This window comes from Bombus pascuorum, chromosome 1, assembly GCF_905332965.1.
Source record: "Bombus pascuorum chromosome 1, iyBomPasc1.1, whole genome shotgun sequence".
NCBI lineage: Eukaryota > Metazoa > Arthropoda > Insecta > Hymenoptera > Apidae > Bombus > Bombus pascuorum.
In genome coordinates this window covers 15,614,257-15,640,997 of record NC_083488.1, presented here as the reverse complement: position 1 = coordinate 15,640,997, position 26,741 = coordinate 15,614,257, and the positions used below count along the sequence as shown (strand labels likewise).

At 31.9% G+C, this 26,741-nt stretch overlaps 1 protein-coding gene and 1 long non-coding RNA gene across 9 annotated transcripts; both read left to right on the top strand.

The window, feature by feature from the left end:
* Positions 1-252: 252 nt before the first annotated feature.
* Positions 253-25,221, top strand: LOC132906181 (dystrobrevin beta-like). Of its 8 annotated transcripts, none has more exons than XM_060958156.1 (17): positions 253-698; positions 14,879-15,043; positions 16,024-16,240; positions 16,670-16,752; positions 17,046-17,197; positions 17,307-17,415; positions 18,292-18,458; positions 18,560-18,687; positions 18,779-18,877; positions 19,042-19,066; positions 19,445-19,483; positions 19,592-19,710; positions 20,333-20,498; positions 20,594-20,895; positions 22,494-22,639; positions 24,196-24,255; positions 24,813-25,221. In XM_060958156.1, the coding sequence occupies exons 2-17, from the start codon at positions 14,884-14,886 to the stop codon at positions 25,073-25,075; spliced, it is 2,235 nt and encodes a 744-aa protein (XP_060814139.1). In that variant the 5' UTR covers positions 253-698; positions 14,879-14,883; the 3' UTR covers positions 25,076-25,221. The 8 variants fall into 8 exon arrangements, with proteins under 8 accessions (XP_060814139.1, XP_060814114.1, XP_060814122.1 ...); XM_060958131.1 differs by having other exon boundaries at positions 18,985-19,066; positions 19,592-19,704; XM_060958139.1 differs by having other exon boundaries at positions 18,985-19,066; positions 22,506-22,639.
* Positions 3,433-11,254, top strand: LOC132906050 (uncharacterized). Its single transcript, XR_009657928.1, has 2 exons — positions 3,433-7,654; positions 9,726-11,254. It is a non-coding gene; the product is annotated as an uncharacterized LOC132906050 (long non-coding RNA).
* Positions 25,222-26,741: the final 1,520 nt, after the last annotated feature.

Sequence of the window (26,741 nt, the reverse complement as noted above, 5' to 3'; positions counted from 1 at the left end):
TTACTTTGCATAATATGTATATACATGAAAAGTTTCTAGGAGTGTTCCAAAGCGTTTCAACGCGTAGGATATATTTTTAAATGTAGTTACGAATATTTTTTGAGTAAAAATAAAAGAAAATGAGAGAAAAACGTAATTCATAATTTCCTCGAATATAGACATATTTGTAGTCACATGCGACCATCGCGCGCGCAATGGTCCGATTCCTTGTTCTCCCGTCTAAAAAAGCGATGGCGCCACCGACGACCAGTGCCAGTTAAAATCAGTGATGGCCGCAAGGCTTGCGATGCACATTACGTTGAGATTGCGTTGAGTTTGTTTATCGCAACGTTTCCGTGGTAAGAAAAATTCTGTGACTTTCATTCGACGCGGGCTGATTATTGACGTGTATCTCTGTAAAAAGTACGTTCGGCTGAATCGTATTTATCAGAGTGGCTTACAGAAACTACGCGTTTGCTCCTCTTGACAGATCTGTCCCGTGCTCCGAGTAGCAGTACCTACTCGAGTGCCACGAGAAGTGTCGTTACATCGTCATTTAGGTGACTTTCTCGTAGTAAAAGCCATCCTAATGACGTCGCGTATGTGATAGAACGATACGAAAGGAGCCTTTGCCGACACGGGGACGGGGATCCCACACCCGTCGGCAATTCTTTTTCTTCTCACCCTTGTTGGAGACACGCGCATCGAAAGCGTCTAAGGTATGTACACCGGTAGGCCAGGTTAGGTGCATCGCCGTGTCTCGTGACGGCGTTCTGCACGATTTTGATTTATTGCACACATGTTTTCGTATACTTCTTTACAGCATCAGATAAAAATTAATGAATGGCATTCTAGTATTTATATATAATTTTATAACAAGGTGGAATTTCGAATTGTTATATCCATTTTTATGTACCAGATAAAACTCGTAACTTAATGTACAATAAAATGTTCACGTGTACAGAATGATTTAAATGAATGATAAGACTATTGATATAAGATTTTATTAAAAACTGTAAATATAGAATATAATATAATATATAAAGATATTGTAGTTCTATTTGAATTTTGTCATTAAAGTCGATAATACCGATACGGTTTCCACAGGTGTTAAGATCTACGATTTTACTGCACCTGCAAGAATGTCCCCTTATTTATTTACCGTTATAGTATATTATAACGGCAACTATAAACCCCGGCAAATAAGATTAACTTCATATGCGTCTAATGTAATATAACGGACACTGTCCCGATGAATATATGTACATATATTCTATCTGGCAAAGTGTTTGTTCCCCCCTTAAACGGTGCCCCACTGACACACGTTGCTTCCTCTACTCGGCACCGGTCCAAAACATTATTCTCAGTTGATTCATCATTGTCGTGTGCTATTAGTAAAAGTTGTTCGAATTTCAGCGCACGGAATGACGTATCGCTTCGTAATCATTAAAATCAATCTATATCTTATTATAATCCGATCGTGTAATCGTTCGAAACCGCATGACATTTTGAACGATTGACATTTATCCCTGACATTGATATAAGTATGTACGATAATCCTTGTCTGGAAATCATTTGGAAATATGTTACAAATTTTAATACATCGCTATCAATTATTCGTTATACGATAATGTTACATTTGACAGGATATCGATTCTATATCATTGTCATGTTTTGTAGTTCGAGTCGCGTAAGACGATTAAAGGTTATTTATTCCATTTGTTCAATCGTCTATCAAGAGATTAAGATCAGCTTGACGAGAATCTGAATTATGAGAAATCCGAAATTGGCCGCGCCTTTTGGCCGCTCCATTTCGCGCGTTCCTCTGTACGCACCAAAACTGTCCCACATTCCCAACCGTTCCTCTGTCTCCTCAAGCGATCTTATACACCCCCCACCTGGCCCACTTATTGTATTGATTCAAACTTAGGCATCCACACGTTCCTCATTCCTTTGCAACTTCCTGCTTGACTATCTTCCTCTGACACTTCCTGTTGGATCCTTCCGGCAATTTGTACGCCGCAAAGACAGTAATTCCATTCGGGAAGATATATTGGAAAAAATGGTAGAACGATATACATATGTAGTTAGGGATTTTCAGGTTTCCTGGGATATTCCTTCCGCTGACGTGAGCATTGTTCCGGTCTCAGTTCCTCTGATCAATTCAACCATTCAACTATGTCATTTATTGTTTGCACAGATATTTTCGATATATTAATCTTAGGATTATGTGGATTGTTCGAGATTTGTAACTGATATTATTGATTCCACATATTACTATTTGTAGTGATATATATATACTCAGGTTCGAAGCCTTTTGTCATCAACAGTTTTCATCGAGACGATTTCTCTTTATATGGCCAACAATCAATACACCTTTTAGTCCCCTGTAAACAGAAATGTATGAAAAATACCTTTCATAAAATGTTAGTTCCATTGTAAAAAAATTCTTTTTATTTGTGGAGTAGGCTTTCCGTTATTAGTTACTATCATTATTAATGAACATTATTATTATTCCTACTAACAGTATATAAATTGGTATTATGTATAATACTAAATTAACAAATTATTAATAGTTATTAATTATTAATTATAAATAAATAGGTATAATTGCTTTTTTCTTGTTTCACGAATTAGTATATGTACTTGATTAATTCATTATCGATTCATTTAAATTTTCATTATATGTATATGCAAAAAAGATATTTTATAAGAAATACTCATTCTTATTATTTTACTTATAATTTATCATATGTTTCCCTCCGTATAGATATGAAATGAATATCGTTCTCAATACTAGTTCAATACAAGGTCGCATAACAAATTATGCTAGTCTGTTTGTTATCTTGTGTACTGACATGGAACAGCTGAATTAGTCTAATCATTCAGGCATTCAAGCTATAATATACCACATTTGCCTGGAGTAATCGAAAGGTTAATAATATAATGATTTTGTATAGTACGAAACTGAATATGATATTATAATAACATCAAACTAACTAAAAATACTTAATTTTATTTTAAAAAATAAACTGACCTTTTTTCTCTCTCAAATATTGATAATTAATTTATACGGTATGGTGGTTTTCGGAGAATTAATAATCATTCTATCATTCTACAATATCCACATTTGCTCTCTCTCTCTCACACACACACACACACATCTTACATCAATATATATCAATAGTATATCAATAGATCAAATAAAATAAAAGATTAGAAGAACATATGATAAAAGACTAGAAATATTAAATATTAAATATTAAATAAATATTCTAACTAATTTAATAATGATAAAAATAATTAAATATTAATTAATAAGAAATTTTTGAATACGAAAAATGTAGTTAAGAATGAAATATTATTATTTTACAATTGTTATTATTCGCAATAACATTATTTATAACATTATTATTTACAATAACAAAGAAACATTGTAATGGTATTATTGCAGGACGATAATATCAAAACAAAAATCACAGGATGTGAAAGTTCACCTTTCGAGGGTCAAATATCAAAAATAGGATATAAAAGATTACAGTAAACACATGTAAAAAGATATCAAAAGTATCAGTCATATCGTGAAATGAAAAGAAATGTTTGCACCGAATGGTTCACGTAATCATAGAATAAAAAGTAAAATTAGAGCTGAAAACAAACGTTTCGAATTTCAAAATTGGTGATAATTTCGAAAACGCATTGTGCACTTTGGTTCGTTGATTATTTCGTTGAAAGATAGGCGGTAAGATCGTTCTTTCTCTCTCTCCTTTGCTAGCTGTAACTCGGTAAGTAAAATATTGATTAGGCAGTACAGAAACCTAGATAGTTTTTACTGCATTTATCGCGGCCGTCTCTATATTTATCAAGCATTCCACGCGGTGATCTACTCTCTTCCTTTTTTTCTTTTAATATGTACGCATCAATGATATTAACCAGATCAGTGAAAAAGCTTTGTTCGCGATACACAACTAGCTTTCGGTACAAAGCTTTTTGTACCTAAAACCGAACCTAAATGGGATTACGTAAGTTATCTTGGCGAGGTTTTCCCCTCTGTCAGTTCCTCGTCGATTTAGTTAGTGTGTTACGCTTGGTTCTATTTACTTAACGGTTTTCCACTTTGATGTATTTAAGACATTGTCAAGCATTAATCGCTATTGGGCGCGGCGATTGAATCAAATTGAGTTACACAAAGCCGATTCGCTAAATTGATTAAATGCTATTGAGTATGGTCACGAAGGTTTTGATCAGTGGTGTCTTTATTTTGGCGTGTATTTGAATAACGAATAACGTTTTTATTGTGAATATCGAGTATTTACATGAAACATTATATTTATTTGATGACGGAATACATTTTTTAGTATGGATCGAAAGAATATATTACAAAACTTACAAAAATATTTAAAACACGTTATTAGCAATTGGTTTAAGAATTATTTCTATTTTTTTACTGCATCTTTCTTTGTAGTAACTGATATTCAAAATTAAATTTTTCAAATAATTTAAAAATATTTATTTTTCAAAGTAATTATTCATATTACTGTGATATAAAGAATTTCGATATAACATCGAACAACTAACAAACTCATTTTTCCCAAACCGTTTTCCCAAATTGAATCATTATTTAGTAAATATGTGTTATTTAATCTATCAGGTTTTGTGACGCAAACACAAGCTTCTCCAAATATCAGAATTTTTAAATTGGTACTTAATCATCTGACCTAATGCCAATATCATCCTTGCCAATCTACACACTGTATATTATATTATGCAAAAATTTTGGGCCATCTACTCACAATAACAATTAATAATATATTTAGAAAATGTTTTCATATAGTGTTAACAAAGAAATAAATCTTTTATCAATTAATTTTATATTATCAAAATTGTTTTTCTTATATTCGGGTTAAATACGCACTTGTCCACTTTCTTCATACTTTAAAAAATATTCTTCATCATAATATTAAAATATTAAAAAACGTTTTGAATATTTGGAGATATAATATACTATTTATCTTAAGAACTATATCTTTGGCAAGATAATAATAATGCATAGCAAAATTATTTAGAGATGGAAGAAAACAGAAAAAATAGAGAACATACAAGAGAAATATATTAGATCTGGATTTTAACATCTCAACATAGTCTTGGTGGAAACCAAAACGAATAAAGTAAGGATAGAGGCGGGTAACAGACCAATAAGATACGAGGAGAAAACAAAACGGTTAAACAAAAATAAAATGATACAGAATGCTGAAGGGAAATACATACAGATCAAGATAAGAAATGTAAAGAAATAAAAGATATTTAAAACAGGCAGAGAATGATAAATACTAAAGAATTGGAAATGGAAAGAAGAAGAGACGAAGATTTTGTTGAAGATCTAACACAAATGGACTGGGCAGAGCAGTTACAATGGAAATACAATAGAACAGTAGAAGGCGGGTATAACAAACGTTATAAGTAAATTAGAGACAATCAAAAAGCTAAATATTTAAATGAAAACGTGGAAACGAAGAAAGGGGAAATATGTATTGAAAAAAAGAAGATACAATCCGCAAACTATGTAAAGAGGCATGAGAGTCACTGGAACATATGCTGCATGAATGTAAAGAGCTGAAAGGAACACGGTTAACAGAAAGAGAAATACTAAAGGGAGAGAAAAAAGGAACGGACTCTATGGAAAAAGGAGAATCAAGGAAGGACAATTGGAAGAAAAGGAAGGGGCGGAATTAAAATCTTGTAATTAGATTTCCCACATACACGCGCGCACAAAATAATTATTGTTACATAACAGAACTATTTTATATTAAAATATTCTTCTTTAGCCATAAAGTAACATTGAAATAAAAGAATCAGCAAAAGCGAGCATGTTTTTCTCCCTATGATATTCACATTAATTCATGGAAACAAAACATTTTCCACCGAAATCTACGTTCACAGAAAATAAAACCCGCAATTACGTTAAACGTGCAATCCGCTGGAAAAAATCGATACCCTTCGGTTTTTAGAACTGGTGAAGGTATTATTATTGCAGCGTTGCCAGTAACCTGATGCCATAGTCAATCGAGCAGAATCTAGGATCGATATATGTGCACACACGCAAAGAAAACGCTGGGAAAGGAAAAAAAGAAGAGAGAAAATGGGAGGGAAAAAAGAGAAAAGTTTCATTGCGTGTATACTGGTTATTGGAGTATACGGAGTGGCCGAAGGCCGGAAAGCAGTTACGAAGTTCATTGCGCCGCGTAATTAAAGCGCGAAGTGGCGAACAATACGACAACCGTCGATGCCGATTCACCCTTCAAACAAAACTTCACCCTGCGCCGTTTGCGTAACAGCCTTTAATGACTGAATGAGCCATGCCGGAGGAATCGTATCTTCATTCGTTTCCAATAATCAGCTAAGAGTTAATGGAGATTGAATGCTTTTCAAGGATTCCTTGGTTTAGAATGACGATATTAGAAGAATAACTATTTTTCATGCTCTCTGAGGAATATTCGCTTGTCGGTAGTTGCACTATCTTTTGTTAAGACTCATTCAGATTAAACAATTCGCTTGAATTCAAGTAACCTGATCTTAATCCATGGGCCAAGTGGTGAAATAATGTGAAGGTGTTATATTGTATCATATTGTAATTAGTAAATTACAATGATTATAATTTGAGATTGAAGTTACTTATAATTGTAATTATAATGTCTCCTAATATTATAATATTGCCAAATACATGTAATACAAAATATAAGTAAATGTTTTCTGATAGAGAATATACGGATGTATCAGTTTCATAATAAAACATATAGTAAGATATAAATAAATACATTATGATAAACTGAAAGATAAATAAGAACAGTAATTAAAGCATATGATCAATATGGTGAAATAAGTGAAACGAATGAAAATAATGCGTATTTATAGCAGGTATTTACATATTGACAATCAACAGTGACTTGATAAAGAAAACACTGAATCTTCAGTATGTTGTGTTCACAGCCTGTTCATTTCAATTATTAGCGGCAAAAAGCCAATAAGATCGAGTAGCTGTGCTCGAAGCGATATTCACGTTTTCGAGGAATCGTCGAGGAGAGCTATTTTCATAGCTCTGAGAAACGCCGTTTGTTTTGTTGGTCCTCTAAAGCTAAAGCACGGCCGTGTGCTTATTTATGTGTATTCAAATTGTACATTCGTGATTTGCAACGAATAGCTGGCGGGAACGCCAAATTCCTACTTCGTTCGAATTTAAAACACGCCATCGCTTTGGATAAGATTTGGAACACCTGAATAAGCTTACTTTATTTCGTTTTTGTCGAGCTTCAAAGTGATATAAATGGGAACTCCTAGCGAAACGTAAAGCCAGAGTTAGCGATTTAAGAAATTTAGTATTTTTTATTTTAATGTCATTTTCAGTTTAGTTTAATAGAATTTAAAAGGAAAGTGAATATTCTATCTGGAATGCATAAATAATTTTTTCATCGAATACTCGCGTTATTGAAAAGTGTTTTTACTCATGCAACAAGCGATCGCAATTGTGTGACATTTAGTGTATTTTTAACTTTGCAACGTAGTCATTACGCGGAAAAACACATACCAGGCTGAAGAATTTTAACGAGCAGAGATAAGAACTCAATTGCGACGAACTTAACTGAATAGTGCACTTGTAAACCTTAGCACCTATTCTGAGGTAATATCGCATGTTCGATATTCAATGGAATAAAAATTCCGGTTTATAAGATTAATGATAAGTGATCATAATGAAATAATGTGGTCTTGTTAATTAAGGTTTATCGGTATCAGCACATTTGTTTTACACAACAACTGCGTCACGCAATTAAGCAATCAACGGGATCTACTTCGTACTTGATTATTAATTCGTTGTTAAACATCTTTAATTCTTACATCGGAATAATTAGCATTGTACGAATTAAAGAGTATAATACGTTGTAATAATACGTCGTATTTAATTCAATAAGGTGATAGCAATGTGGGGATATATTAATCTGCAGTGAGATTTTTTCAATTAATTTTTAATGTAAGGCTTATATGATTCATGTATTCTCCAAATATAAAAGATTAGATAATTTTGATTGAAGATCACATTAAAAGAATGTAACAAGTTCATGTTCAACAGAATTATACAAGATATAAATTTCATCTCAAAAGCGAAGAAAAAGTCGAGAAATGTGACTTATCATGATGTGGTTTATAATTACTTAATTTTCTGATTAGAAATATACTATTAATATTCTATATACATATTTCTACTATAAATTAGAGAAATACATGTATATAGATAATATAATATCTCATACAAACCATGCAAACGAATAATACACACTGGGATATAATATTTAACTAAATTACAACCGAACGTAACTACATTACAGTAGAAGTTTACTTCGATCCAATCATCGCGGGTTTCCCTATGATAATCCGATAGAAATTTTCGTGTGATCGCCACAGTTTGCCAAAGTAACTTGTAGTAACTAGACCATGAACAGACTACCATAAGTGGGTTACGGTACACGTAAAACAAAAATTTCAAATCAATGCTCAATATCTCAATACCAAAACCAATTTGATATTATACATATATATGTAAGATCAGAAGTTATATCAATATTTGTACAAGTAGTTGTAGTTACTTCAACATTCATATTATAATTATATTATCAATAATATATAGTTTACATAATACTTAAGATTTAAATTAATATGTATTAAAATTCAAATTTGAAAGAGGTAGAATGAACAAATTTATTATATAATATAATACAAAAATATTTGGAAATAATTTAATTGATTTTAATAGTGAAGTTACCTTTCCTATATTATATTCACAATAAAAATAATGTAATAATTGAAATGAGCTATTACTTTGAATTGTTATTTTTTATCTTTATTTCAAACAGAGTTTGTCCAAACCTGATATAAATAAATATATCTAAATAATTGTTATCTATTTGAATAAAAGGTAATATTAATTTTATCAAATGTATCTACATATTTTCAATAATTATAAAAAAGCAAAATCTGATGCTGTAGTTCTAGCCTCAATCAGCCTTTCGAGACTATTGCTTTTATCTGAACTCATAATGACGTAGTAACAAATTACATGATTAATGCGAAGTTTCGTGGCGTAGAAAAGATTCGTCTACGAGTAGTAATGTACCGCTGCTTTACCGCTGTTACATAACCGGTTCAGACAACTACACCTATAACTTTCATGCGCCTTTAGAATTCTATGTTTATTGCAGTCGTTCCGACATGGTCGATTTTCTTTACAGTTTCTCTCTATCGCGGGTTTTCCGATAGTGACGGGATCTGAAACACTACGAACCGCTTCGAATCTGTATCGCATATATGGTGATAAATTCGAATCACTTCGAACATGATTCGAAACTTAGAGCTCTTGGAAGTCTTTTCAAGTCTTGAGTCCATAAAATCTCGAAAGACTCGATAGTTTTGAAATTTTTGGTCGCTTTGATCGTCTCAAAAGTCTTAATCACTTTAAAACTTTTAAGACTTTCGGTAGGTTTTGAAAACTTGATAAGTATTCGATATCTTATAAGGTTTTTGATTATTGACGTTGAAACGGTATCATTGACATAGAATATTAAAACAAATCTGGTAAGTTCGAGTTATCATAAATATGTTTATTTCAAGACGGCCCAAACTTTCAAGACTTTAAAGACTCAAGAATTACCAAGACTTTCAAGAGCTTTAAACTTTGGATCATGTTCGAATTGTTTCAGATCCCATCACTATTTTCCGTGCGCGTTTGCATCGGCGCGACTGATGAACTTTAGCGGTGATTCGCCTTCGGGCGAACACGGGCCACAATGCATAGGAACGGAGTTTCGCAATGACAGAAAACAGGCCATCGCGATGGCACGATTTTATGAGTTACGCTGTGCGGCAAACAAACGACGATTGTTACGATCTATTCTCTCCTCGTGCTCGCACGCTATGTAATAAGATCGAAGATAAACGTGTTTTTATCGATCCTGCATCGAATACTCCGCTTGCTCAATCAATTCTTTAAGAAGAACCGAAGTCATGAATTAAAAAACAGCGCAAGTCCACCAACTAAAGAAGATAAAGAAAAAGGAATAACACTCTTCATATATCTTCTTTAACTTATTATTGATTTTGTTGAGATTTATTTAATTATAGATCGTTTTTAAATCTTTGATTAATTTATTATAAAATAAAATGAACCTTAAAACCTAAGACGAAAGTATTAAAAAATTCTAGTATTCGACCGTTCGCGCACAGACGCGTTCGTGGTAGATCGCATCAACAAGAGTCGTAAATTCTCGTTGCGATTAGATAATCGACGCCACGAATTGGTCGATCCCCTATTTCGATTAAGATAATGGAGGTGTACTGAACTGAGGTAACAGGTTATAATATATCTATTCCAATAACTGTGTAGACATAAATAGTCACGCTTGGTGCGCGTAGACGTATTCTCAGAGACATGTAAATAGTAAGTTAAAACTGATGACTGATCAATGAACGAAGAACCAGTCAAGACATTGACTGATCAACAGATGAAAAACCAGTCAAGAGACGTCGACTGATCAAAGGCTGATAAACGTGAAGTTCGGTGACGATGCTGTCGCAGAGGAAAACTATTGCTGGGGGTTGGACGCCCCGCCACTGGTCGCTTGCGGGTGGAAATAACCATTGAACATGGAAAAAACCCGACCTTCGCACTTTTTACCTGATGGAACAATAAACATAAGGAACGTTTCGACTTGAATATATTTTATTACAATTAAGGTAAAAAACAAATGCTTAGTTTTATGACAGTTCTTTAGGATTATTGCGGTCCGACTATTTATATTTGCGCAGTTAGTGGCCGTCTTGACCGAGAGATGGAGTTTGGTTTGTATAAGGTAACGGGACGTAGTATCTAGAGAATATAGTTTAATTGCATTGGAGTTTCTAGGGTACTAGAAGTATGTAGTTTAATCGTTTCTGAAACGTGTAATTTCGTTGGAAGTATAATTTATGATAGCATATAGGCACAGTTCACCTTGTGGACTGTAATATATTGCGAAATAAGTCGAAGAAACGAACAACTCGAAACTCGAGATAGTTTCTTAATAAACAAAAATTATTGTTTCCTAGTTCATAGATTATTTAAAAATATTTTGTACGTATTATATAATACTATATTTTATTACTATCGTATTTTATTTCTAACAATTGTAACTGACAAAAATTGAATTTCTCTTATTAAAGATAAGAATACACATATATACTTATATACATATATGCGAAATATGTTCTACCAGGAAGCTTTATTCATTTAAAATATATTAGACGACCCATAAAAAACTTTCCGTAATGGAGGTTATACCATTTCTCTCGATCTTCCGACTTTCGAAATTACTACAGTGTCCGTCATTATTGTCATTCCAAAAAGATTTAAAGAAATTTCCATAATTTGTGAAAAAATCAAGACGAAAGTTGGTTTTATATTTTTTCGTAAAACTTTCTTTTGTATTTTACACGTTACATTACACGTGAAAATATTTTCTATGCATATAAGCCGGTTTGCAAGCATTTTTTAGGAAAAAGGAATAATTTTTTCAGACACTGGAACTTTACTTAAATAGACTCGAATGCAAATCATCGTTCCACCGTTTCAACGAAATATGCCAGACGAATTCAAAGATGCTTCCGGATCGTATTTCGCCAGAGTCGCGAATTTACCGAGAGAGTAATCCGCGAAAATACTCGGTGGCAGAAGCAGCCGGAGATATCAATCTGCCGGTGCATAGCAATGCTCGAACCTTTTTTTCTTTCCTCGCTCTTTCACTCGATTTCCCTTTCTCCCGGCACTTTTCATTCTAAATGCACCTGTCTCCGTTCCATTTTGTTGGACAACAACCGACGAGTCGCATCGATTTCCCGTTCCATTGCGCTAAGGAACTGTCCTCGGAGTCAATGCGCTGAAAATCATTCACACGATCCTGAAAACCAGAAACTTTATACTTAAACTGAAGAAATAACAAAGTTCGAATAGCTCTGGTCTGGTGCAATGATTGTCAAAGGATGTGCAGCACATCGTGAAAGAGCAATGACTTCTTTTTTCTTTTTTTAAATCACGCAATTGTATTTGTTGTTCCAATTTTTAAAATTTGTATATATTATGCGCTAAAATATCTGTACAATTTTTAAAATGTGCTGTGACTAGAAAAAATTTGGGAACCACTGCTACAGAATATAGATTCCCAAAGTGTGGATCGCGCCTGCAAATTCTTATTTCGCGTATGATAAACGAATTTCACTTTCAATCCGTGTAAATGTTAATACACGTGTACACGAACTACAAATATACTCGTACGCGGGTATTCAATACATATATACAGGTAAACGAATTCACATGCTTTTCAATCATCCTGAAAATAACATATTTTAAGATATTCAAAACTATGTTCAGGGCCGTTTCACGTTTAAGTATTCATTGATTATGCATGTATATTTAAATATACGCATACATGTATAATAGAAATACACGACATTCCTGTTTCGCGGGTATCCGTATGTTTCTATTATACGTGTATTTAAACATACGAGTATAGCCGCTGGACAGTATGTTTGAATATACGTGGATAAACGTTGAACAATCAAACGTGAAGCAGCCTTACACCTGGTTTATAATTTTTTCTTCCCGAGAGTCGCTGAACTGATGATCGAAAAACATGCGAATTCGATTAACTGATTTCAGAATCACGCTAACTACGAGTACTTGATACTCGTGTACACGTACATATACTTAAGAACATGGATCTTTAATTCTTTAATATACGTTTCACGTGCCACAGATACACATGTATTTTAATACACATTTAAAACCGCGATCTCTAGTCGCAACGCACTAGCGAATCGCGTTAAACATTACAATGTGACAGGAGTTTGCACGTTCATTAGGACAGTTGTAATTCATCAAAAATAGTCGGGTGAACAAATCGAAGTCGATTCGGGTAAAGATCACATTAGAATTACTATTTCTACCTGCTTTGTTTCAGTTCGTAGAACTACACGAATCAATTTTGAATTGCTTACAAATCAACTTTTAATAATTACACTTCGTGTAGTCTTCGAATGGATCACGAAATATTTCTAAAGTGGATCTCTGTTCCTAAAAGTGTGGAAAGCTCCAGGGAATTCGATTCTGTAAGTCTAGAACGATTTAGTTTCGCACAATCTCACGCAGATCCTGCTGATCAAGGCTTCATCGCACGGAATACTTAACGAACTGAATTGCAAATGATCCTTTTGCCTTTGCTGCGCTTCGTTTTCCACTTGAATCATGTCGTTATTCCCGATGGTGATTTTCCAGCAAAATATTAATTGCTTTGATATTCACCGGCTGCTTCCAGTTGCTGCTGCGACAATTCGGCTTTGTCTGAAACAGTCTCCTATGAATTATCAAACAGTCGTTGAGTGATTTCCACGTTCCATTAAGTTAACGACCGGCGAACTCTCCCGTTGTTTTGTCGAGTATATCAACGATAAAAGTAATTGTCTTCCTCGTCGGCATTCTCGTTTCCATGATTTCTTTGTTAGCTGTGCCAACCTGATAGGTCGTTGTCGATTGTTGACGATACGAACGAACGTTTGGAGGTTTTAAATTGAAGTATTGACTCGGGACGTTATTGAATCGACACCGAAATGCGGCAATTTGTGATGTGAACGAACGCTGCTGCGAATCGATAGTATATCGAGTGGCTTCGTTACTGAATATTATTTTATTTTGTTGGTTTCAGAAGAGGATAAAATTGTATTTTGATATGAGACTGTTGTATGGGGCGAACCATGTTTATTTATATGAACAAATTAATTTAATTGATTTCGAGAAAATTAATTTTGATCAAAATCATAATAGAATATTCAATAATTATAGATACATGGGAATCGATCATATTATTCGTTTAAAGTGAATAATCAGAACGGAATGATTTCAAAAAAGAGAGAAGATAAACAATTTGTGTATAATATCGTAATATGTTACCAATTATTTAATTTATATGAATAGTATTATATGTATTGTATAATTTCTGTAATATTGATTCTAATATTACATTATTTCTATAAGAAACAAATTGTACACACTGAACTTTTAAAATTCGACGCTATTAACTCTTTCGTACTTAAATATTTTTGGACTATGTAAAAAGTTATTTTTGTTTAATGATTCATTTTCTCTGATCTTTTTCTGAGAAAAACGTAATGCACTAAAATTAGAATCAGATTTGCTAAACATAAATATACTTATCATATTTAATGACTTAATAATATATCTTGTTTATAGACAAGGATTAAAAGTGTCATAATAATACTAGTGTCTAATACTAATAGTAATAGTGTCGTAACATTACCTTATTTTATTTTCTTCGTCGAATGATTTTGTTGAGTTTAACTTTTCTTAAAATGGCAATTAAAATGTTGGAAGTTATCACTGTCGGTCCGAAGACCATCTTCGTGCTTCGCTATACTAGTTTCGTCGCGATTCCTGATCTTAATAGCATCGTATTAATCGCGCGATGCTTGATTCATCAGACTGGACTGAAACTAATCAACAACACAATGAAGCACGCCGTGGCGAATAGTGCTTGTGCATTCTGCGGATGCCTTGAATGCCCTCAGAACCCTTGGGAATGTTCACCGTAGGCGCAATAAAGAACGAAGAAATCTAGCTTTTATTGATTACTCTGACATTTAGATAACTGACTAAAAGGCTGCATTAGGTTCAGCGTAGGTAGTTAATTGACCACGAATAAATCTTATTGTTCGCATTCCATTGGAAACTGACACGATTTTTAGGACTTTCTCAATGCATACAAATAGATTGAACATGATAGTATTTTATTTTTATTATATGTTACAGATAAGATGGCGGAGGATGGCGCCGGAGGGTCGGGAAATAGCAGCACCGGGGAGGCAAGCCGGTTGCAGCTGTTGCAAGAAATGCGGCAGCAAAATTTTGATAGCATTCGATTTGCGTCGTACCGCACTGCATGCAAATTGCGATTTATTCAGAAGAAAGTTCACTGTGAGTATAACATATTTATGGAGAGGTATAACGTAATAAACGAAGGAAAAGTAGGTGTAAACAAATTAAGTTTTGGGTTTTATAGACAATTCTAATAGAATCTGAGCTTTATCGTACAATAATATTTGTTGAATATTATAACGTGAATATGTCAGAAAGAGCTGTTAGGCCAGGTCCAAAGATCCACCACCACATAGTAGCTTATTTAACGCTAAGTCATCTATTTGGTACATTTATAATCAACTTACTGATAGTATATTACTAGTATATTACTCTTAAATTCTATTGACTCTTGATATTCTAAATCCAATGAACCACCTGAGACTGCGAAACACTTTAATACGAACCACTTGACGCCAGAAAGCATATACCACTTGGTGCCAAGAAACGCATAGTTTGATGCATTAGGTGAGATTCTACTAAAAAAGATAAGTTAAAGTTCTTAGCTGTACTAGGAAATTGTTTTTAGGATTCTGTAAGCTACGAAATCACAGAATCGTCAGGTAACCGAATGGAAAGGCAATCCTCTAAGAGTTTCCGAGTTCTAGAGATTTACAAAATTTCGATATTCTGAGAATTCTGATATTTTTGTTAATTCTGGTGTCCTAAAGCTTTAGAGATTTCAAGATTTCGGGCGATCCGTAAATTCTAAGACCTTTCATCCTTTAGAATCTTGAACCATTGACTCCTGGTATCAAGTGGTTCATAAGGTTGAGCGCTTTTTGGCGTCAAGTGGCCCATAATACTAAGGGTTTTGGCATGAAGTGATCCATAGAGTCAAGAACTTCCTAGGATCAAATAGTCCGTGTGGCTATGGGATAGCGAGCTGGCAGTCCAAGTGATTTATGATACCTATATATTATACTTCACTATTCTATGTAATCTACACCGGTAGTTCTCAATCTTTCCATAAAAGCGTACCATTGAAATAAAATAATTAAAAAATTTCATTACTAAAGCACATTTTCTGTTGTATACAGTACATAACGTGGATATATGGAATGTAATCGAAGCATTTCGGGAAAATGGTTTAAACACTTTGGAACCATCCAGTACATTGGGAGTTTCGAGGCTGGAAACTTTATTGTCTTCCTTATTCCATGCCCTTAATAAACGAGTGCCTGTTTCGCAACAAGCCAAAGTCGATGCTACAACCGCTCTGTTGATGAACTGGTTACTTGCTGCCTATACTACAGGGTAAATAGATATTGAATTTTATACATGTATTAAATGTTTTAACCCTTTAACAGTGTAACTTGAGAGAGACTTAAGTAAGGATTGTTAAATCTAGTACTGTAAATTTCACATCTTAAATGTCTTCATACTTAATATAATTACTAATATTTTTTATATTTATTTTCTATGAAAAGTTAAGAATATCTTGGAGATAAAAAGACTAAGTATTACTTTCTAAATCGTTCACTCTGAATTCTTTGCTATTTTATTGCATCATTGAAAGATTAAATGGTTAAATAGTTATATAATTTTGTATTCCTCGATTCTTATTACAAAACATTTTTTAATTAAATTAAAGCGTAATTTAATTTTAAGAATTAATGTTGTGTAAATACTAATTTATTCATCACATTCGCAATTATGATTTATCGAAAACTACATTTTTTGTAGGGAAAACAATAAGATATCCGTTTTCTCTGTGAAAGTAGCGTTAGCTACGTTATGTGCTGGAAAACTAATGGACAAATTTCGATGTAAGTTATTCTTCGTTCTTTATTTTCGTTCACAAATTGTACGAAGTTAAGAAGAAAATCATGATAAGTAAATTTTTATTAATTTTCTGATTATAATGTCACTTTATGATTAAATAGAAGGATTCTAATGTAACAAAATTGAAAATGGAAATGATCCCCTAAGACCAAAAATATGTCTTTTAAAAATAACTAATGAGTTTGTGGAAGCCAGAAAATTGATAAGAATGGATTTATTATATTTTTTCCGCGTAGTATCAAAATTAATTAATTAATTCAGTCTATTTGGCGAGCAGATATATACTCACAAATATCGGATAGCAATGGTCACATGATACACTGGAGATTCTCTGACTATTTGAAGGAAGTTTTAGCGTTAACGGCTGCGGTTTACGAATCTCCATCTTTTGGATACTCCGAAGGTCTTGCCAATTCAATATTTCCCCAAGTAAGTTCATTAAAATAAACTTCTGTCCGTATACTAGGTAACTGGGAAACTTCTTTGAATTTAATACAATTCGGAAATTAGCATCGTTGGGTGTCACATTATGTTACAGAATTCGAAAGTCACGGTTAACGATTTTTTGGATACGCTTATGTCTGATCCAGGACCACACTGTTTAATTTGGCTTCCATTGTACCATAGAATGGCTGCTGTTGAAACAGGTGATTTTCCAGATTTCAAATTAATCTAGAATTAATGAATCTCGCAATGCAGAAATCAAATTACATATGTAGTTAAAGGATTTTATGCTTTAAAATTCAATTTATTGTTACTAGTTGTAATAATACTAGAATTATGGTAATACTAGAATATAATATACAGAAAACTCGTTTAGAATATTTTTGGATTATCTACTTTGAGTTTTTCTAGACTCATAAAAACATCTTCCGACATCAGGTTTATCTATCTGATGATCATGTGCTTTAAAGTAATCCTAGATGAATTATCATATTTCATCTTCAGCTAGCGAATTTTTCAACAGAAAATATTAATCGAAAATAAATAGATACACAACTACTACAATTTACTGAATATTAAAGTGTTAGAATTTAATCTTGAAGTTAAGATTAATAATCTTTGGAAGACACAATGTTTGTTTTGAAATAATATTTAGTGATGTTTATTAAACAGAGCTACAGAACCTGATGTATATAAGCGAGTGATATAATTAACAACGTATACAAGAATTGTTGATTGTTGGCCAGTTACTTTCAGACTAGTCTTAGATAGTGACCCATGATCCCTTAAATACTTTGAACCCCATTCTCTATACAGTAATGAGTATGACCTGTGTAAGTATCCTGTTCAAATGCCTGTGTGGGTGCCTGTGTAAGGGTATTTGTGCCTATGCGTGAAATATCGTTGTATTCCAACATAAAGTTTCTTTTTAAAGTAGGTATTCTGTATAGTTTAAAAATGCTTCCACTGAATACTGTCGTCTAATATTCATATGAAGAAACATAATACTTTAACGTATTGCAAACGAAGATGCAACTTGTGCATGTAAATGAGTTTTTTATTCATGTACAATTTTTCAGTGGCCCATCCTGTCATGTGTGACGCGTGTCACAAAGAGAACTTCACCGGCTTCCGATACAGATGTCAGAAATGTCACTCGTACCAGCTCTGTCAAGATTGTTTTTGGCGCGGTAAAGTTTCTGGGACACATAATAACGATCATGAAACGAGGGAGTACAGTAGTTTTGTACGTGTTGGATAGAACTTTCAAAGTTTCAAACTTTTCCATGAATAAATAATAATATGTATCTTTTACATAACACCAATCTTCTCCTGTTTGTTCTATAGAAATCACCGAGCAAACAGATTGGTCATTCCTTACGAAAGAGCTTCAGATGCGTACCTGAAAAGGGGAAGAATAGTTTACCGAGATTTCCGGAACAACCTGAGAAGACGTTAGATTTATCACACATAGTGTGAGTTCCATGATCTTCATACTCATATAATATGTATAGCCGTTGATATGAACGCGATTCTTCAATCGAAAATAAATTCCCTGCATTGCAGCCCGCCATCACCTTTACCATCTCACAACGGTTTTCCAGATCCAGGTTTCATGGCTCCTTTCGATTCCGGATCGATGGACAGCCGTTCTACTTTAAGGAGGTGAGCGTAAAACAGATCTAAATTGCACAGCTTATACTAAATGTGCACGTAACGAGTCACAATTTTATTTATTTTTTTTTTTATTTCTTTATTCATACATTGTACAGTATGGATAGTTCAAGACTGGATGATGAACATAAATTAATAGCACGATACGCACAAAGGTTGGCTCAGGAAGCTAGGACTATGGTAAGATATCTTATTTATTCTAAAATAACTAACGTTTAATGTTTGTTGTTTACTGTTCTACAGTTATATGGGTACATGCTTAATATTCATCTTAATGTTATAACAATTATAACTTGGAATTATTTATATAAAAAAAGTATAAGTTTAATTTACAAAATTGTTCAAATAATTTATACAAAGTTGTCTAACAAATAGTATAATCTTTAATGTAAAATCTGTGGGTATATTCGATATAATGTGGTTTGGTGTAGTTTATGATAAAAGCATGAAACTTTATGCGAAATCCTCAGTTATTAGCAAATTAGAGCAATAAACTTAATTAAACGTTCAGCTGAATCGTGACTTTGTGTGACTAATTTTAATTTCATAATTGCACAGCCTCGCGCCGCATCCAGAATGTCGCAAGCTGACCAAGCAGTAAGTATGCAAAATTTTTACCATCATTCGTAGAAGTAAAAATGATTCAACTAAATTTCATTTCCTTATTTTTATAAATTATTTGAAACCACAATATTTGTGTTACAGGGTAGGGCACCGTCTGATGCTAATTTGGCGTCATTAGATGCCTCGAGAGCACAACGCGAACTTATATCGCAATTAGAGGCAAAGAACAAGGAAATAATGCGCGAGATTGCAAGGTTAAGGTATACCTGTGTCGTTTATTTCCTTTATATCAAGCCTAAACCTCGAGTTCATCCTGTCGAACCATCCTAGGATCATGCATGTTAAAAAGGACATTCTGTTTCGCTTCTATCACTTTTGTTGCGTAGAATGTATATACTAGAGCTGAAGACATCACAACAATCAATACTAACATAAATACATCTTTCCCTCTATGCATATTTCATTTATATAACCGTATAAACTTAAACTTAAAAATGAAGACAGTCGAATCCAAAATCATTACTAACACCGGAATATCCCGCTTGTAATCGATATTCTCTTCATTAGTTTTTTAAGAATCTCTGTATCTTACCTTAGTTGTCTTAGTCTTCGATATATTACATTATTTACAAATTTAAAGTAATTAGGTATATCTATCTTGTTCGAAAATTATACAATAAAGTTATTATTAAATTATTTTATTTTAAGGTTAATATAATTTTTGAAATTGTTAGATTCATTAGATTCACACACAAACACCACATTAATAATATATTCTCGCTTCAGCTTGTAGTTAGTGAAATGGAATATCTAATTCAAAAGATATTCCAACTTTTGTTTTCCATTTATTTTTTATCATATTAACATTGAATCTAACTGTAGGAGACAACAAGAAATCGAAGCGGCTGGTTTGGAAAATCCTGCATTAATGTCTGAACTGAGAGCCTTGAGGCAAAGAAAAGATGAGTTAGAAACTCATTTAGCAACATTGCAAGATTCTAGAAGACAATTAATGGTGCAACTGGAAGGTTTAATGAAAATGTTAAAGGTATTATTTCAAGAACAATCTATAATCTCAATCTTTCCTTTAATATTTCAATTTTATTATCATAGTGTGATACTCCAAATTTTATATTATTATAGAATCACCAGGCATCTCCAAGGTCAACACCAAATAGTTCACCACGAAGTACAAAGTCACCACCTTTACCTCCTGGTGCAGTGCCAAGTAGTAGATCAGCTCCACCAACTCCAGGTGGTCCACTTTCTACAACTCCACAACAACAACAACAACAACAGCAGTCGCAAAGTCAACAACAAATGTCTCAAAGCTACCAGAGTCCTGTTCCAACGACATCAGTGGCGAGTGTAACTAATAATACCATGCTGGGAACAATACAAAATCCTATTCCAGATAACTTATCATGTGTTGGAGGCGACGTAAGGTAGGCAGGCATATGAAAAATCTCTGCTAGAAATCAATGAAAAGATAGTCAAAGTTAAAAAGACACAAGGCAGCAAAAGAAAAAGCAAACATTACAATCTTTGTATAAAACACTGTTATATCATGCACATAGAATGATTTAGAAATAATTCTCGAATTTATCGGCAAATTATGGTTAAGGAAATATTTAGAAATATATTGACAAGTTCTAAATACATATCATATTTATAAAAACAGGAAAAATTCGTTCCTTGTTTCTTTTAACATTTTTTTAGTACCATTTTATATTGATATGTTTGTGAGGTTTTTTTTATATAAATATCATTTGTACAAAGATTTGTAACGTACTTAGATATTGAAAGTAATGACTTTAATAGAAAAATTAACAAAATTTTATACGTTAACGACATTTATTATGTACTTTACGCCATATTTAAAACAGTCATTATTATATAATTTGTATACATAATAAGAAATTATGTTTAAGTTGTATGAAGAAATTAGTCATATTTTACAAGCATATCTATAATTTAAACGATTATATCTATTTCTATGTTATATACGTTTATTTAAAATTGATTTCTTCTAAATACACAGTGCTAGTATAATAAGATTTTAGCTGCACTCTATGAAAAGAATTAGCACAGTAATCATATCTTTGGTTGTTGCATGTGAATATTAATGGGATTGTATTATTGATCAGCTAGTAACAAGAATAAGTTTGGTATTAGTTAAATAACTAATGATTTTTCTATTTTGAAATATTCCTATATTAACGATATTGTAAATTTTGATTGCAATTTTATTAAAATATTATATTTATATAAGTCATTGCTTTTTGCTATTTTGAGACGCTTTTAGGCACTATTAAATTTTTATAGTTTTATGTTATCGATTATATCTTAATTTTCCTTCATTGCATTTAATTTGTGAAATATTACAGGCATGCGTATTTATACGGAATGAAACAGCAGATATATTAATGTATCTTAAAGAGCATGTTCAGATTTTTTACTGTACATTACAAAAATGTTGTTACATTTTCCTTTATATTAAACTGTATAATTAATTATATAATATTATTTTTTTAATAAAAAAGTAGTTTTATGTATTAATTATCTTTTATTTTTAGTTGCATATACTCTTTTACCTATCTTTTGAAATATTGTTATGAACTGAATATATTATGTATAATACCCTAATTCAACGATATCTAAGCTTTCATCGAAATTAAAATTATATTTTTCAAAAATCAGAATGAAATGTTGTAATAAAGAGATTATAAAAGGAGAATGCTAAACATAAATATATGGAACTTTAAGAAGTAAGATATGTAAGTAAATTTATTAAAACACAAAAAACATATAGATTTAAAGAAATAAAATTTAGTTTATGAAATTTTTACACCCGCTTTCTTTTAATATTGCATGTTTATGCTAGTATATTGCTAATTTAAAGTTTGCGAATATACTGATATTTGCTGATGAAAAACTTTCAACCCTAGATGCTTGCACAATAAACGTGGCATGTCACGATCTTGACTTAGTTTTTATTTTGGAAGTCGCTTTATGCAAAGAAAATAGAGATTTTCGATGTCAGGTCTGCGTTCAGGACAAACAGCTTGCCAGGGAGTGGTTCCAGCAGTGCGAATAATAGCTTGGGCCGATCCTTACGAAATGACTTATTGGTAGCTGCTGACAGTGTTACTAATGCCATGTCAACACTCGTGAGGGAATTGAATTCGGGTATGTTGTATTACAAATTTTAATATACTTTGCATCAGAAATGAATGCAAAATACTTTGGTAGTTCAAAGTGGCACAAAAACTTGTATTTAGCTATCGTTTTTAACATAGGCCTCCAATAATTGTATATCTGGATTAGGTGTAAGGCATAGAAATCATTAGCCCTTAAAATAAAAAATGTATAGCCAACTCGAAGAGGTAACAATTAATTCATATAATCTCATATGTTTAAAACTAACATACTATTACAAAAACTCATTAATGAAATGATATTTGTGAGTAGTTATAATAAGTGAGATATTAAAAGTTCTTATGTTCCTACCAATGTGTATGTTTTTGTTTCATTCATATTATTTTGAATAATTACTCGATTATAAAAAAATTATGGCAATCTAAAATAACTTTTCAAGTAAATGTTTTTCGTACATATATACATTTTCTCATATTGTTGTTCATATTAGTGTAAACAGGCATGTTTGGCAGTATTTTTCTTCTATCACATCATTAGATTTTATAGCATGTAATAATGCATTTCCCTACCTATTTTTAGTGAACAAAATTTTACAAATTTATTATGGAACTAAAGCTCAAATACAAGGTAAATTTTATAATTCATACATAGCCATATATTAAGAATTAAAGTATAAAAGAAATTTAATTTTTTTATATTATTTGGAAAATAATTCTTATAAATATTTATATGTAAAACAAAATAAATAATTGCATATCCGTATTTAGTACTTACAAGAAGAATAATATGCGATTTTTTTATGTATATTAAGTACAAATATTATATTGTTACAATATTTTTAAATAATTATTTCAATTGATAAATTAACAAACAGAAACCACAAGATTTTATTTTATTCGTATCTAAATATGTCAATAATGGTTTTTAAAATTTTTTTTTTTGGAAATTTAAAATATATCTTATAATATTCTTATAAATTGTTTTATGCAAGTTTTTAAAATATATATCATACATATATATTACTCACTGTTAACAACTTACAGATGTAAATATTTAGTTTTTGCCTCTCTTTACACAGTTTGCCTGTTATAATTCTTATTTTCTCTTATCTAGTATAGACTTAGCAAAATTTAGTCTAGAAATAGCACAGACTACTACACTACACGTGAAACAGGACATGCTCTTTCTAACAATAAGATAATTTATAATTCGATTAATGATTTAAAAATGATTTGAGGACAAATTGCAATTAAACAAAAATTTAATTTATGCAACTTTATTCTTGCATTTACCATAAAATAAAAACGATGTTTCATTTTCCATTGATACTTCGAAGTTTATTATAACATTTCTTTTGTTTTGAATACTGTGAGAAAGTACAAAAATATAATAATGTTAGTAATAATTATCGTTATTATAAGAAAATATTTGATTGGGATTTAAATATACAAGTCTCTATATAAAATATCCCATTGGTATTACAATTTTGGCAAAAAGATAGATATTTTCATATACAAATGACACTTTAGACGTGTTGTGGAATGTGTGTGATGCACCCCCTGTGAATGTATCCTGGTGCCTTGCAGACTCAGACCAGGAGGATCATTCTCACAACTCTGGCCGAATTAACATCAGAAAGCCGTTAGGTAAGAGTTTGTTCAAATTTCCATTCTCGTAATTTTTTACATCCTCACAAGCATTTTGCAAAATATTACATCACATGCTTCTTTTGCATAAATATATAATTACTATATTAAATAAAAGTGTTAGTAAACGTATCTGTTATTTCAGACAGTAAAGCGTTAACAGTAAATTGTAAATTGGGAATTGTAATAGTAAATCAGGTACATTTTTATACTAGTTAAGAATTACATTCTGTCATTTTCTTTAGAAGTAGTTAATTGACCGCCGTTTCATTTTTGCTCAATTACATATTTGTAACATACAATTACACTTATAAATTAGTAGACCGATATTTATTTTCCTTTCAGTTATTGTATATAATATTATCGATATTGTAAATGTAAATGAACATCTGAATTCTAAATATCTTGATTAAGTAGATACAGTTATACACTATTCATTTTATAGGAATTAGCGTTATTTTCTGCATACAAGAAATCGAAAGATCAAATATTAAAAATAATTTGCGTGTAACAAGTGCATTCATAACTTTGGAATTATCGATTTTCCTTATCTTCAGATTTCGAGGCTGGCGAGGATGGTGATGATAGTAGCGGCGGCGGGAATTCTTGGCGAGAAGAGCTTCAGCGACGTTATCAACAGGAAAATGATTTCTTGGCTGAATTGCGTGCACGCAATGTTAATATCTCGCAAACGCCATCTGCTACCCCATCCAGCGAGCAAGAACAAGAAAGAGGCGAAAGGGAAGAGGCAGATGGAGAGAAGGAGGATGAAAATGAATCTAACTGGACAGAACCAGCAAAAAAATGGGTCAACCGATAAGTTTGTTATACATGACATTTATATGTATTCTAACGGCTTAGAAACTGCTACCAAATGAAACGCAAATAAGTTACTGTAGCTCCACCGGTTATTTATGATAGGTATATATCTGGGTGTTAGTGTGAAATATAACCAATATGACATTAGATTTTGGACAGTATTTAAAAAAAATCTTACAGTTTTCGAAACAGTACTTTTAATCAAAAAGGTTATCATCTCATGTCAGCAAACACAGAGGTCATAAAATATCTTGATACAAATTTTAACAAACAGGTAAAATTAAATAATATAAATTTATTAAAAAAGTACGAAACTCTTTAATATTTGTTATTTATCTTTAACATATTTCATGAAATAAGGAATTTCATTGTTTTTCTACTGTTATTAAAATATTGTTTCTATATATTTTAGATATTTATACGTTTCGTTTTAAAACAGATGTGTATGAAATTTTTGAATTATCAATTCCTTTTATACATATATCGTTTCTTTTATTTCTGTAACTGTAATTAAACGCATTAAATATAATGTTACGAATAACTGAAACCAAAGAATATAACTGGCGGTGTTTATGGGCCTAAGATATAAAGATCTCTAAATCAGGCTAAATATAAGAAACTTTCTCTAATTTATACATTCACTAATACTACATAGAAGACACTGCATTTATACAATTTTGTCATAAAAATATGGAAAGACATTAACTTAAACCTGGGCGCTCAATACGAAACAGACATTTAGTCTATCGTAGATGTTAAAAATGGAAGAAACTTTTGCACAGGTCTCTTTGACCAACTTTGTACAAGGAGGTAAGTAAATATAATAAAAGAAGTTTTTTAAAGTCGTAATAAAGAAGATTGTTAAATGAACGCTTAGTTGCAGAGTCCCGACGTTTTTTTGTACATTCATACGAATTAGATACAATATTCAATATAAACTTTACAATCATTAAAAACTTAAATCATCGTATTTTAAATATATTTCATCGTATTAGGTGCTTGACTGTAGTCATATGCGACACATACAAATGTCATAGAAATTTTTGTAATGCATTTTAACCTTTTGTTTTTATTTTAATAATATACACCTCGGAGCTAATGACTCATAAATAAACTCTTTTTAGCTGTGTGCAATAATTCAAGATTTGTATCGGGTCAGGTTAGGTTCATCTCCTATTTTTTAAATATACTGTCAACTGTAAGTACTCGACATCTGCTGGATATTGAACAACAGTCGTGTATATTGACATATAAATTAAGAAAGTTCCAAAAAATGGAATTGATTAGTTTGGCTTCTTAGTGATTTATCTATTGGAATATCTAATAGATTCTATTTTTAGAGAGATTTTATTCTTACTATTCTACATCATACTCTATTTAAAATTCTAAAATTAAATTGTACGTATTAAAGATTTTTAAGACCTCGTGTCCTTCTTTTCGTTATACCATTTAGGATAATGCTTAGGAAGCCTTAGATCAATCGTATGTAATGTACCACAGAATTCGAGTTGGATGTGCGAGCTGTTAGGTAACCGGCTATCGTCGCATAATCTTTGACAACTACTTACAAGGTTTATGACAGGGTATTTGTTATTGAAACATAAAAGATGTAAAAGATATGAAAATCCATTGAATCATTAATAAGTCAGCTAAATTCTACCTTCCAT

Coding starts and splice junctions, on each gene's coding strand:
- LOC132906181 (XM_060958120.1), top strand. CDS start 14,884: ATGGCGGAGGATGGCGCCGGAGGGTCGGGAAATAGCAGCACCGGGGAG. Junction 17,198..17,306: donor CCAATTCAATATTTCCCCAA/GTAAGTTCATTA, acceptor ATTATGTTACAG/AATTCGAAAGTCACGGTTAA. Junction 18,459..18,559: donor CGAGGGAGTACAGTAGTTTT/GTACGTGTTGGA, acceptor TTTGTTCTATAG/AAATCACCGAGCAAACAGAT.